This window comes from Eupeodes corollae, chromosome 2 (assembly GCF_945859685.1).
Source record: "Eupeodes corollae chromosome 2, idEupCoro1.1, whole genome shotgun sequence".
Taxonomy (NCBI): domain Eukaryota; kingdom Metazoa; phylum Arthropoda; class Insecta; order Diptera; family Syrphidae; genus Eupeodes; species Eupeodes corollae.
In genome coordinates, this window is record NC_079148.1 from 84,423,935 (window position 1) to 84,439,598 (window position 15,664).

The following is a 15,664-nucleotide window of genomic DNA, read 5'->3' on the forward strand; positions in this document are numbered from 1 at the left end:
CAGTAAAATTCTCACCAAAGCAATTTAATAAAATAAAACATCTGTCAAAAGAAGTAAATACACCGCATCGAACTGTTGGTGGATTTCACATTTCAAAATAGACGTTATGTCAAAATTACAAACACAAAAACGTAAACAAATGGGTTTCAGAGCTGAATGTAAAACGTACGAAAGATTTCGGTCTTTATATGGTAGTGTGTTGGTATGATCAGTATCAAAAACATTCTAGTAAAGATAAACATATTGGTTTGCCTACAAGCTAAACCGGAAATCGGACTCATACACTCATTTAAGTATGCGTGCGATTTCTCCCCTAAATTTCCCCTAAAAACTCAGTAGTTTATTCTATGTATGCATGAAAACACGTCAATTTTTCTCGTTGAATTCGTCCACATTACAAATAAAACAATGTAAACAAATGGGTTTTGGAGGGTGATACGTACGAAAGATTAATATCTTCATCAAAAACACTCTATATAAAGATATAAATCCCCGGTAGACATCTTGGTTTGCCTACAAGCTAAACCGGAAATCAGCCTCATAAACTTTTTCATAGTGTGCGTGTAATTTCTCCTCCAATTTATTAAATTTCCCCAAAAAACTCAGTAAGTGTGTCTATGTGTGCGTGAAAACACGTCAATTTTTTCTCGTTGAATTCGTTCACATTACAAATACAACAATGTAAACAAATGGGTTTTGGAGGGTGATACGTACGAAAGATTTATATCTTCATATAGAGTGTTTTTGATCTTCATATAGAGTGTTTTTGATCAGAAGCAAAAACACTCTATATAAAGATATAAATCCCCGGTAGACATCTTGGTTTGCCTACAAGCTAAACCGGAAATCAGCCTCATAAACTTTTTCATAGTGTGCGTGTAATTTCTCCTCCAATTTATTAAATTTCCCCAAAAAACTCAGTAAGTGTGTCTATGTGTGCGTGAAAACACGTCAATTTTTTCTCGTTGAATTCGTTCACATTACAAATACAACAATGTAAACAAATGGGTTTTGGAGGATGATACGTACCAAAAACACTCTATATAAAGATATAAATCCCCGGTAGACATCTTGGTTTGCCTACAAGCTAAACCGGAAATCAACCTCATAAACTTTTTCACAGTGTGCGTGTAATTTCTCCTCTAAGTTATTAAATTTCCCCAAAAAACTCAGTAAGTGTGTCTATGTATGCGTGAAAACACGTCAATTTTTTCTCGTTGAATTCGTTCACATTACAAATACAACAATGTAAACAAATGGGTTTTGGAGGGTGATACGTACGAAGGATTTATATCTTTACTAGAGTGTTTTTGATACGTACGAAAGATTTATATCTTCATATAGAGTGTTTTTGATCAGAAGATCATTATATTTTGTTTTTAGTTCCAGATCCAGTTGAACGTGAACCACTACTCTCACCGGCTGACATTTCTAAGGTTTCGTTATAGTTTTTGGTTTTGCCATTATGTATCGTTCAAAAATGTCTTTCGTGCATTTGATCAGGACAGAGGTAGGTTCAGTAAATTTTATATTAAGTATTTAATATTACTGGAACAATAGTATTCTAAATATATACATACATATGTATTTATGTTTAATCCAGTGAAGTGTGTCTAAAAATTACATAATTTTGTTTATTGTATAGAAAACGTGTGCATTTTAAAGGGTTAATTGTTTAGATCACTTCAACAGAAATAAATGATTTTAAATTGTTATTTCTCATATGTACATACATACATATGTACATTTTCTGTAGTAGGTTTAATTTTTTAATTTCTAGGAAAGAGGCATATGTTTTGCTAATCGGAATAAATAAATTAAGTGAAAATAAGTTTTTGTGATAAGCCAATATGTAAGTAAATTTAGTTTCTACTTTATTAGTATCTACGTAATTGAATATTAAATAATAAGGTCCATGCTTTTAATTTAAAATTATCAGTTCGCCAATATAATATTATGTATATGTGTGTATATGTACCTGCTATAACGATTTTTAGACTGGAAAAGATAGTATAAATATAGAGTATAGTTAATAAAAAGATAAGCTTGCGTAGAAACAAATGTGTGTGCCTGTCCAATTCATGATTTTGTTGCATTGATTTGATAAACATTTATGTAAATTTGATTTTAAAAGAGGAGTGAATTTTAATGTGAAGAAATTCAAGTTCAACTCCATTTAAAATTCATTATTCGTTGTTGAAACGTATTATTATTCAAGTCAAAATAGACATTTTACTTCGGTTTGGGATGAGTCGTATATCGTAAAGTATAAACGGAGCAAGCTTTTGAAAATATTATTACATGTACATACATCTCGGTTTTTGAACGGCAAGGGCACATATGGGCCCTTGTCATAAATTACCCATAAAATGTTCCGCATATAAAGATTTGTCTTGTAAAATAGACAAAACTAAACACTGCTTAAAAGATTTGTTTTAAACGAGTAGCTAGTTGAATATCTTCTCATATTAAGTCATATTTGTTTCATAGTTAATATAAATTGTGAGGTCCGCTAATGAGAGATTTTAATTTATGTACATTGCTTACAAAAAACATTGAGTATACAAAGCGAATATTTATTCATATCTTTTGACATTTTTAAAAGCGAATCTTTTAATAAAATAATAAAAATACAGAACATTCTATAAAATTGAGTAGTGGAATATCGATGATAGCCGAATGGACATACAAAAGATTGATAACCTTCTGAATGTTGTGGAGAATATTTTGAGCGTTCTGGGAACTTGCACTCAACAAACATTTTCAATAAAAATCGTTGTGGATTCAGGACAAAATCGGGACGTATGTAAGTTCAAACAATAATTAATGTCTATTGATTTCATAATAGGAATAATAATAGTTCTGGAATAAAAGCTGAAAAACAACCAGAAGTTTCAAATAATTACAACTCAAAAAATGTTGTAATTAGAACCGACGCAGCTGTTAATACTTAGAAGCGTGCTGAAGGTCCCCCGAAAATCCCCCTAGTATTTTTTTATTCACACGCATTTAAAGAGGGTGCAAGTAAGAGATGATCATACTTAATTTTTACCACTTTTCCTACTGCTAAAAACGAACACACTTTCACATAAAACATTAAATCAGACTTTAATTATTATTTTGTACAAGTTTAACATGTTCCAAGTTTCACTATTACATTATTTAAAATGGTTTTTTAGTACCTATTACAATTTTTTACTCGTACATACATCATGTAATTATACAGTATTTTTAGGTATTTTAATTTTTTTTAGGTAAAACACTTGAACGAAACTAATAAACAAAAGAACAATTTAGGATATACGTTTTCCGAAAAATTTGTTATAGAAATTACTTACTTTAGATACCTACACACAATTTATTTCTGCTTTTATTTTAAACTTATGTACATATTTTATATATTATGTTAATTAGTGACATGCACATGAAAATTTCTTAAATAGATCGGATTCATAACACAACGATATTATTCATCGGGCTCTGTTCCAACTACAAAATTATTCATCGATGGCAAATTCGTTGAATCAAAAACGAAAAATTGGATTGAACTACACAATCCAGCTACTAATGATGTGGTCACACGAGTACCTAATTCAACTGCTGAGGAAATGCAACAAGCGTTGGATTCTTCACGAAAAGCTTTTAAGAGTTGGTCTCAAACATCTGTTCTATCACGACAGCAAATCATGTTTAATTTCCAAGCTCTTATAAAAAAGAATATGAATGCGTTAGCGAAAAACATAACTCTGGAGCAAGGAAAGACACTGGTTGATGCTGAAGGTGATGTATTACGTGGGCTTCGTAAGTAGATGGTGTAAAAATTGTCTTACTTGATTTAACTTCTTTTTTTTTAGAGGTAGTTGAACATTGCTGCAGCATTCCATCACTAACAATGGGTGAAAATGTGACAAATATTGCGAAAGATATGGATTCTTACTCATTAACTTTGCCATTAGGGGTAACGGCTGGCATCGCTCCCTTTAACTTTCCTGCAATGATTCCCTTATGGATGTTTCCAATAGCTATTTCTTGTGGAAACACAAGTATTATTAAGCCTTCAGAACGCGTTCCTGGAGCTACAATGATTCTTATGGAGCTTTTAAATGAGGCCGGATGCCCACCAGGAGTAGTAAATGTAATTCATGGTACGAATGATGCTGTTAATTTTATCTGCGATGCTCCTGGGATCAAAGCAGTTTCATTTGTCGGTTCGGATCAAGCCGGTAAATACATATATGAACGTGCAGGCCGTAATGGAAAACGTGTCCAAAGTAACATGGGTGCAAAGAATCATGGTGTGATAATGCCTGATGCCAACAAAGAAAACACTTTAAATCAATTAACAGGAGCAGCATTTGGAGCTGCCGGTCAACGTTGTATGGCTCTTTCAACTGCTATATTTGTAGGAGAAGCTCGTAATTGGATTCCAGATTTAGTTGAACGAGCCCGCAGTTTGAAGGTTAATGCTGGACATCTTCCTGGAACTGACGTTGGGCCAGTCATTAGCCCACAATCTAAGCAAAGAATTTTGGATTTAATTCAGTCAGGAATCGATGAAGGAGCTGATTTAATCTTAGATGGGCGACATATTAAAGTTTCTGGATACGAGAAGGGTAATTTCGTTGGACCAACGATTTTGTCAAATGTCAATCCACAGATGAAATGCTATAGGGAAGAGATTTTTGGACCTGTTCTCGTCATTTTGACAACAGACACAATTGATGATGCAATTTCACTTATCAATGAAAACCCATATGGAAATGGAACAGCTATTTTCACAACTAATGGTGCAACATCAAGAAAATTTGTTAATGAAATTGACGTTGGACAAGTGGGTATAAATGTGCCAATTCCAGTGCCATTGCCAATGTTCTCATTTACTGGAACCCGTGGCAGTTTTTTGGGTGACCACCACTTTTATGGCAAACAGGGAGTTAAGTTCTTCACTCAAACTAAGACTGTGACTCAATTGTGGCGCCAAAATGATGTTAGTCACACTCAAGCTGCAGTCGCAATGCCCACTATGAAATAAAAATGAATATAAAATAAATATTATAATCTATTATAAAACCGATTTGCATTTATAGTTGTACCTAGATATACAAATGTACGTATAATTCTGTGTTGAAGAAATTAAACCAAGTAAACTAAGAGACACAGTTTGTTTTATTACTCAATCAAATGACTAATTAAATAGGTTTGTACTTATATGTATCATAAAGATTTAAATTTATTTTAAGCATTTTATATAGAAGACCATTAATTATTTTTTTGAAGATTACAAAAACGGAAGCCAATAACCAAATAGCAGCAGTTAAGGATAGCAGATGTTGTATGCCTTCGGCTATTTCAAAATTACTTGCGACATAATTTGGATTACCTACACATATGGCAAGTTTTACATTCGTGTAAAATTTCAAACTACAGATCATAGAGGAAATATATTATCTAGAGTCCCGACTTAATGGGTTTGCTCTCTTTCGGCCTACAACATAAATTGAAAGGATTTTGTCCATAAGGATAAGCATGTGTTAGTTGTCCCGTGCATTTCTTATGGGACCAAGCCATTATGAATGTAGTTGTTATGGAATTTGTGCCCATATTGCTCGACTGCGGGGAAAAAAATGTGAGGTAAACTCAGCCCTTCAAAAAAGAGATCCGTTAAATTCAAAAATTGAAAAATTAATGCAATATTTTAAGAAAAATGAATTTTGAAACTTCTATTTAGTGAAAACTGTGCTAAAAATAATATTTGACTGAGTTTGGCAAACAAATTCTATGATTTTTATAAAAAGTTTATCTAAAAACAAAAAATATCATACAGTAAGTATAGACGCACCATAGGACTGCAATGCAAACGTGGACCAATTTGAGTTAAGACCAGTTTTGACAGATTAACAACGAGGTGAGAATTTTGACAACTCAACAAAATGTAAACAAAACAAAATTCATTCCCAGTAATGCAAATGAAGGTAAGACAATTAAAATGGAAAATATCAATTTATTCAAATACAAATATATTATGAATTTGTACTTAATTAAATCCTCAGATAAAAGAGAAACCATAGAGAATGTTGCAACAGAAGAAGTGGAATTCCCAGAAGGAAGCCAAAAACACCAACGTATCTATTCTGCAACGGAAAATTGAATATTGTTGTTTTTTTAGTTGAAATTACACTTGATGACAAGATGTTGTTCCTAGCAACCAAATCGCTCTATTCTCATAGGTTCTTATGTCCTCAATTTTTAACCCAACTGTAGGAATGAGAGGAACAGATTAAAGCGAAGGGAAAGATATTTGCAGAAGACTGAAAATCTTCGTGATGAAACCGGTCTGAAATGTGTGAAAATGTGGCTATGAAGTTAAGGGATTGCTGGATCAATTGAAGCATTTTATAGCAATAGCACAAGCACGTCATGTGTCACCATCTGTGCAATGCAAAGTACTTCTTTAAGCCAGCCACCGACAGGCGAAGGATTGCAGTCTACACAAGCCATTCTTCATGACATTGGCAATCGTTAATTCACTATAATCAAAAGTACGATAAAGTGAAGCTTAAGAGAAGTAGATGGTAAGAATATTTTTATAAATAATAAAATAGGAACTATCTTAATTCTGTCTCTCTTTTTTATTTAACTTGTAGGTCTTCGAACTTAACTTAAATGCCTTCCAATTCATCAATGATGTATTGCTCTCGATGCCGTCAACATATTCAATTTAATTTAAACCCAACTCCAGGAATAACTTCATCAATTTAGTTTCTTGAGATATTATTTTTTTTAAATAGAAGGTACTCATACTCGTGGCTCTCTAAATTCATAAAGTAGTTTTTTTCAAAAAAATGTAATGATGTTCCAGATCTACAATATTTTCTTTTAATATTCCGTTTACAAATGTTCACTATTTGCTGTTTAGAATTTGTAGTCTTAAGATTATAACTTGTAATATATTGAAAAAAAATAATGTTCAAAATGAGTGTTTCTTATTTTGAGAACATGTAGCTAAGAAGAAATATGTACATAATAGCTTAACTTCGGGCTTAGAAGTAAGAACTATTATGGTGTGGCTTCAATAAAGCATACATATCGATTTGGAATCGATCAGTTCAAAATGGTAAGGTTGAGTATATGAATAAAAACAATGTTTAGATTATTACCACATTAAAATTTATATCGTTTAAATGGGAGGGTAAACATTTTAGTTATGGAGCTCCCATTTTGTTCAAGGTTCGAGTTGTGCTGCCCCCAAACAACCGAAATGGGATGTTTTATATTGGCTAATCCGATCAATTTGTACATTACCATTTGTATATTCTTCAAAATTCACTTGATTCAACCGAATTCAACCCCTGAAGCAAAAAGCACCAACATCTTTGAATTCAAAACAAATTTCTTTATTATTAAAGTAAAGTAAAACATAAATAATTTTGAATAAAAATAATCCTAGTCAGCAAAGAAACAGTAGAATTTACAATATATGTATACAAAATTACACTATAGCTCAAAATAAATAAACAAGTTGTTTGCAAAAAAAATTATTTTCTAGATATACATAGAAATAAATCTAGGCTTCAATTTGACCAACTTTTACAAAAACTTTCGATGATAATGCGTGTTTTTGACGTTCTTTCTTTTCGGGCTTGTGTATGTATTCACAAAAGTGTATTTCATCAAGAAACTAAGGGTAACATCATCGCCTGGTTTCAGTCCTTCTTTCGTTGAACTTTTATTCGAAGTCGATCATTCGCCGTTCCTCTTCCTTGGTTGGCAGTTTCATAATGGTTGTGGTCATATGGTACATCGTTGGGTTAGTTAGCTTGAGGACCAATTCAGTGGGCGTGCAAGGCTTCAGTAGCTTTTCACAACGCATAAGCAAAACGTCGGGCACATGGTAGTTAGCAAACAATTGAATGCAATACTTGATCGATCCTGGGTGGTACTCCGGCTTGATGACATTGTGTTCGCATTGTCGACAACGCAGAGATCGCTTCCGCTACGAATAGAGGTTGTTCACTGTGAATGGTTCAATGGTTGATCGGCAGGTTGACCATGACGCTGCTGTATTGTCGTGACTATAAAGAAATTAATTTTCATTATATAAGGAAATCTGAAATGGAAGTTGACTTACTTTTTTGATGTTGATTTTCTGTGTGAAATTCGATGGATTCAACTCGCCGACATCGTCAGTAGCTGCCGAGCGACTGATCTGAATCTGTTTGGCTCCTTGGGGATTTTTGTCGCAACAGCTCATTTGCCTCCGATTGATTGCCACCGTTAAGCCAGTGCGATCCTTAGGAGCAAAATGAATGGATTCGTTGTAGATTTAAAATTTGAACTCACAGTCAAGGTTTGAAGTCTTCCTGCGATTGTATTCTTGTTTTGTTTGCGTCTCTTGAAGAACTGCAGACTGGTAGTACTCTTTACAACTAGAAGATGAAGATTAAGCTTGCTTACTACGATATGAATGTTTCGATACGTACTTACACAATTGATGGAGAAGGGCATCAGCGGTCGACTATTACATGGCAAAACTTCCACTTGCATCATTGACTTGGTGGTGTTGTTTCTAATGGTTTTGATGGTGACACCTCCGCCGTCAACTACTGCGTCAGCTATTGCCGTTGAGAAGTACATACAAAAACAATGGGCAGTATTTGTAGTTAAAAACATTGATATTATTTTGTTAAGAGAAATACAATATACAAAAAAATTACCTGCAAATCAGCGCCTTGTTTGGTTTGCCTTCCAGATTACTTAAAGGAAATTGCTTCCTGCATTATGGCACTATCTAAAATGAAAAGACAGACTATAAAATAAATAGATTATTGTTCCACATCCTTCACTGCAATTTGACTTACTTTTTATTTAAGAAATTAACTTGTATATACCTCCTTCATTATAAAAAATTTTGGTCTGAAAAATATCAAATTATATTAAAAATCAAAACAATTAACAAAAACTTACTCTTAAAATCCGAAACCCATTGTTTTGTTTTGCAAAATTGATTGTCATTTTTGACAGGTCACAAAAACTCCATAAGTTTCTTTTTAGCCCAATCCCCCATTTTGCTTTTTTTTCTCCACTCACATGCATTCACCGATAGCGAATTTGAGAGAGTTTACCTCGAATTTGAGAGAGTTCACCTCGAATAAAATTTGAGGGTGTTTCAGGTAGGACGGGTACCGGTCGGGACTCTAGATAATATATTTCCTCTGACACGGAAATTTTAAATTCTTTGGTTCTTTAGGATTTCTAACGTCCTATGCCCATTCATCAGCTGCCAAGAAGTATGGTACAAACCGACCAAAAAAACGCTCTTGCAGCTGCAACTAAAGCAACATCTTCCTGTTCAATGGAGTGCAACAGCACTTGAGGTTCAATTGTGTAAGTACAAATCGAAACAATCATATCGTGATTAACTTGCTTAATCTTCACGTTATAGATCTAAATCAATGCTTGTAACGCCAAATATCTCATTAGAGAACGGAAAGGACACTGCTGACCGAGTCATCGGCTACTGCGTCTAGTTAGGCCGACGCAGACCACGTAGATGATGAAATGAATGTCCACATTGAAGCAACCTGCTGGGAGATCACTTCCTAAATTACAGGAAATTAAATATCATTGGTAAGTCTTTTGAATAATGAAAAACTTATCATTTTCGTACATATGTACTATTTTAGAATTTTCTTATAAAGACAGAAAAAATAGAAGCCGAATTCCTAAATAAAAAGTTCTTATTAAATCAGCAAAAGAACTAACTGGATTTAGATAGAAGACCATCGACACCGATGGTTTAAGAATTTCCGGCAACATTCACCTGCCGAAAATTTCCAAAAATAATACAACCGGAAATTGTGCATTTATAAAATGGTCCGATTGGGATTTTGGAATTAGCCTCGCAAAACAATTTCACAAACGACTTGCCACAATTTTTTAAACAACGGATCGAATTATCAGTGGGAGTTTTATAATTTTAAACCAATCAACTTACTAAAATTTAATTGTGCTTCCGTTGACCAGAAGGCTTATGATGGCAAGACTACTTCAAAGTATGCGTCACATAAACCACAAACCAGTTTAAATCATTTTGTTTATTTCACTTGGTTTTCGTAATTTCTTATTAGTTATAAGACTCATAAATCTTACCTAGATTGTGATTCTTTTTGTGGTTATAAATAATAAACACTTCGTTTAATTTTGGATGCTGATTACAAATCCCAATTCCGGTTTTATTTTATTTTATTTATATTATTAATTTTTGTATTTTTTTCTTTCAATATATTACAAGAACTTGATGTTATAATCTCAAGACTAAATATTCGTTATAGGAAATAGTAAAATATTGTAAGGGCAGAAAATATTGAAGGAAGATATCACCCCTATCACAGAGTCCCTCGTAGCGAGTCCCCGAAAATTGTGTTACGCTACGAATACGAATACATTTACATCATAAGCCCCGAACGAATTCAAGAAAGCATTGGCACACCGAATTACTAATTTCGGAGTTTTAAAATCAGCTGATATGCGTCAAAGTAAGAAAATTAAATAAAAGTTCGTTTTTCATCTTTCGATTTGTTCTTGTTTTTATTTGTTTTTGTCTTTAAAAATTGATAGTATTGTCGTTGCACTCTTTGCAATAAATGAAGAAAATACACGAAGACTGGATGAATCATATGACTGACGCGAAGTGGTTGAAAGACGCCGCCGTGGAACATTTCTCACATCAACTACATACGTCTGATGACATCGAAACATCGGCAAGTTGGTTCTCTTCACAAGGTTCATTTGATTCCAAAGGCTTTGAAGAATTTTCAAATCCAAAAGATTGTGGATCTTTTATTCCGCTGGTCAAAGTTTCAAGGCCATTCAGTCTTATGACACCTTCTTCGAGGCTGCTACAAAAATGCATTCTATTTGTTCTCAACCATTTTTCTCTTGATTTATGCCTTCCAATCTAACCACACTTAAGAATTAAATTAAATTATAAAAAAGTTTGGACTAATTTATTCAATTTACTTTTTTCCAGCTAGAGGTGTCCTTACAAGGTGGGCCTTTAACTATTTAACTCTATTTTTACTGCCTCCCAGAAAAAATATACTTCCTCCTTAGGGATTTTTGAAAATCCTTGGGCAATTTCAAGTTTTTCTTGAAGACTTTTCATAAAACCTTTCGAATTGAATTTTATTTGTGATAACTTTATTTGCCCTTCAAAAAAAAAAAAAATAAAAAAAAACATAGGTAAGCACTTTCACATTAAAACAATAGTAAAACTTACATGATTCTTTTCATATATTTTATTTTTATTTAATTATCTTCGCAAGCTTAATTACTTGCGACATATAGGATATGGCAAGTTTTGCATTCGTGCAAAATTTCGAACTCGAGATTTTAATCAAACGTGATATTACGATGGTAGAGAAGTCGAAAAAAGTGGGTCCCGCGATTCCGTCCGGTCGGTTTTGTCTGTCTGTCCACGCTCCTACAGCCTAAACCATTGGGTTGATTGAGTTCAAACTTAGAAGTTAAGGTTTTGAGCAGATTCGCGTTAGGCGTTTTTTTCATTTTTTTTTAAGATCAAAACTAACAGTGGCCCCCATACAATTTTTTTGGTCAAAAACCGTAAATTCGAATTTTCTCAAAAACAAACCGATAGATTTTTTTTAAATTTTCTCTAAAATTTTATTTTTTAACTTGGCTTCTTTTTATAAGAAAAGCATATTTTTGTATTGCTCAGGAAAGGTACCGCTCATAGAACCGTTATTTTGTTTTTTAATTTTCTCAGCAACTCATGAACTGATTTCAATAATTTTTTTTCTGAATAAGCTCCTATATTGCCTCAACAATATTTGATTAACAAAAATGCAATTTTTAATTGTTTGGATTTTTTAAAAAATATTGAATTTTTATTTTTCAAAACTCTATATCTCAAAAACGGGACACCAATTTTTTACGAAATTCAAACGTAAGACATATATTTACAATCACTAAACAACTGCATTCCAAAAATATTTTTAGAACAAAATTGGAAAATTTTATATATAAAAAATTAACTTAAAAAAAAACCGCTCTAACGATTTTCAAAAAAAAAATTTGGAAAATTAACAGTTTTTTTATTTATAAAATGGCATTTAAATTTTTGAAGACAAACTTATTTTTCAGGTAAAATTTTGAATCTTAAAATATTATTTTTTTAATTATTTTTATTGTGCATGAGCCCGAAAGAGCGCATTATTTTGACAAAATTGTAATTACATTCCTATCTTTCATCCAAATTAATGCATTTGGTACACATTTATATGATATATTTAATCAACAATCTACTTTAAAGAGTCTATCAAGAAGTATTATCTTGGTAACTTTGTATATGTGATTTTAAAATATTATTCTTTACGAATAAGGTTGTGAAACAACCTGGCCTTCGCCTATATAAAAAAATAAATACTTAGTAAAAGTTAAAGAAACTTTAGTGAAAAAAATAGACTGAACGTAATAACTCCATGTTTGCGCTGAAAACTTAAGAAGGAATGTAGTATGTACCTTCTAGCCACCAATAGCATTCCTTTATTATCATCATAAACATGTACTTATCTATCTATCTCCATAAAGCTAAGCACGCCAAGTGAACTATTCTATGGTCGTTTTAGACATCTACCTGCTACCTAACTACACAACCAATAGGCGATCGCCTTGCAATTTAAACATTCATGGTCTGCCTCCTTCTTATCTTATTTATTTTCCATCCTGGTTCTTTTAATATGAAATAACAATAAAGCTATCTAAAGGAAAAAAGCTTTTAAGGAACAAGTTGAATCTATATGAATCGCATTGTAGCTTTATAGATAATAGAAACCATTTTTCATATACAAAGATCGTACCCAAGTAAAAGCAGACTAATGAATGTAAACAAAAACAAATATCGGTAAAAGATCCTAAACAGCTGACTTAAGCATGCAAAAGTTTGTTTCATCCCCTTATTAGATACAATATTAAGCCATTTTGTTTGTTATATGAAATGCATTGATATAAATAAAACAAAAACAAATTCATCAACCTTCATATGGAAGCTCTTAATGTGAAAACTTATACGGGGATAGACTCATATAAAATGAAGGAAATTGTGTTGACTTTTTGGGTCGAAAATTAATTATCTCCCTTATTCTGCTGGCTGCTTACGGGAATGGGAATAATATTTTTCTCTCGCTCCCTCTGAATTTCTCCATTTTCGATACTAACGCCACGCCAACGACTCGGCATCTCGTCGCCCTAAAAGTTTCTGCTCATGAGAGTACTATGGTTTTCATATACAAAGATCGTGCAGTTTTTTTGACAATTCAAATGGCATTTATATCTTTGAAGCCAAACTTATTTTACAGGTATATTTTAAAATCTCATATAAGTACTTTTTTAAACAGACCATTTGCATACAGGAGCAAGTTCGTGCGACCCAGTCGTGCATTTTATTTTTTGTTCGTTTTAAAAACTCCGATCAAAATAATTGTTCGTAGAAAGAACTGCCAAACTTCCTATTCATTCGGGGCTAGTGATACCAATTTTTACGAACTCCGAACTTCGTAGCAAATTTTTTTAGTACGACGGGACCAATGATACAATTATTCGGGGTTCGTACTACGAATCTATTACGACGGGGCCTGTGATAAGGCTGATTATAGATTTTGATAATCATCAAACATTTTTTTTTGAAAAAAAAAACTATTTCATAAAATTGATAGCTTCGAAAAGTCTACAGAAAGTATGTATATTATAAATTGCTTTCGAATTACAAACAAAATAATATCTCAAGAGCTTAAATTGATAAGATTAATTCTGGATTCGGGTTTGAATTGAATAGAAAATGTTGACGGCATCGAAAGCAATAAATCATAAATGAAGAAAGGTATTTCAATTGATTTCCAGAGACCTACAATTTAAATTAGAAAAAGCAAAAATTGAGATAGTTCTTATTTTATTATTTATAAAAACATCCTTACCAACTACATCACAGAGTACGCCAAAAAATGTAAAAGGAAGATATTCAAATGTGAATTTCTGCAAAAAAAGAACGTAGTAAAACAGATCAATTGGCCAATCCTTGGTGGTAGGTACTGTCTTGAAAAACTGACTTTAGATTAAGGGCCCTATTATGACTCGCGAGTCGAACGTTCGACTCAAGTCGAACGATTTGGCGAAATGCCTAAGTCGTGGTATTATGAAAGGCGAACTTCGACGTTCGCTTTTGAGAACAATATTACCAACTTTAAGAAGTGAAATATGTAACGTCATGACTCGGTGAAACGTCAAAAACTGAAAATTATTGTTGATGAGATATATTGTTTACAATTTGGAAAAAAGTAAAATAAATAGAACAAAATATGATAAGCAGTGTTGATTTATTTTTTGAAGATGAAGATGAAAACGAAAGAGCGGAGAAAGTATTGGTGTGTAGATTAGGAAGAAGTTTAAGGGACAACTCCAACCCACTTCAACTCCCAGATAATTTTTAAGAATAAAATCGTGAATTCTATTTCAGTTTAATTCAATTGTTCTTTTTATAGGTTTGTGTCATATTATCGCGTTAATAAGCATGCATTTGGTTATATTTTAAACATCATTACACCAGGATTTAAAACTACTCAAAGTTCTGCAATTCCACCATATATAAAACTTGCATGTGCGTTGCGTTTTCTCGGCAGTGGAAGCTACCAAAATAGTGTGGGAAGTGACTTTGAGCTGGGTCTCGCGCAATCTACAGTTTCAGTAGTTCTAAGTGAAGTGCTTGATTTCATTCATTAATTTTAAGCATTCATTACCTTTTTTTACTTCCAGTGCCACTCATTTTACTTTATTTTCAAAAATTATTCTCAAAACAAAATAAAACAAACAAACAACCACCGATTTCAAATTTAACAGTAAATTTCTTCAAGTCACGAAGAATTACAGTTCGACCGATTCTGACAGATAAAAGCGAATGTTCGCTAGTGGTAATAGAGCGAGATTTCAATTCGCTACTTTTTTGACATTTTAGGCGAATGTCAACTAGGTGATTCGCAAACGGTAATACCAAATAGTCACATTTATTAAATTTTTCTTGCGACTCGCGAGTCATAATAGGGCCCTAAATTAACTATTGTTCACATCATGAGGAATTACTTGCATACACTGCAATCTTGTGCCTATCCGTAGCTGGCTGAAAGAAGTGCTTTGTGTTGCACAGATGGTGACACATGACGTGAATACGCTGCAATTATTCAACTTGAATTTGTTCAAGTTGGCTTTGCTATGAATGACTAGCATGTCAAGAGATTCCTCAATTTCATAGCAACTCTTGAATTGTATATCCATCTCGACAAATGAAGCATTTCAGATACATAGGTATCTTTTCAGTCTTCTGCGACATCGATCCCTTCGCTATAATCGGCCCTTCTCATTCCTACAGGGTTAAAAATGAGGATATAAGCCATCAAAATAGAGCGATTTGATTGCCAGGAACAAGTCTTGTTGAGAAATCTAATTTTAACTAAAAGACAAAACAAAAAATATTTATATAATTTGAGTGTAAATTTATTGTGAACACATTTATCTTCAATTTGTACCACTTCACTCCAGAATAAATATGTCGGCGTTGTGGCTTCCTACTCGGGGGATTCCACTTTTCTTGTTGCAA

At 32.8% G+C, this 15,664-nt stretch overlaps 1 protein-coding gene and 1 long non-coding RNA gene across 2 annotated transcripts; both read left to right on the forward strand.

The window, feature by feature from the left end:
- The first annotated feature begins 1,353 nt into the window (after nucleotides 1-1,353).
- Nucleotides 1,354-5,155, forward strand: LOC129945984 (probable methylmalonate-semialdehyde dehydrogenase [acylating], mitochondrial). The gene is made up of 3 exons (XM_056055981.1): nucleotides 1,354-1,510; nucleotides 3,444-3,801; nucleotides 3,855-5,155. Exons 1-3 carry the CDS (start codon nucleotides 1,466-1,468, stop codon nucleotides 5,030-5,032), a joined length of 1,581 nt encoding a protein of 526 aa, XP_055911956.1. The 5' UTR covers nucleotides 1,354-1,465; the 3' UTR covers nucleotides 5,033-5,155.
- A 4,114-nt stretch (nucleotides 5,156-9,269) lies between these two features.
- Nucleotides 9,270-9,791, forward strand: LOC129946721 (uncharacterized). The gene is made up of 3 exons (XR_008781635.1): nucleotides 9,270-9,384; nucleotides 9,443-9,627; nucleotides 9,699-9,791. It is a non-coding gene; the product is annotated as an uncharacterized LOC129946721 (long non-coding RNA).
- The last annotated feature ends 5,873 nt before the right edge of the window (nucleotides 9,792-15,664 follow it).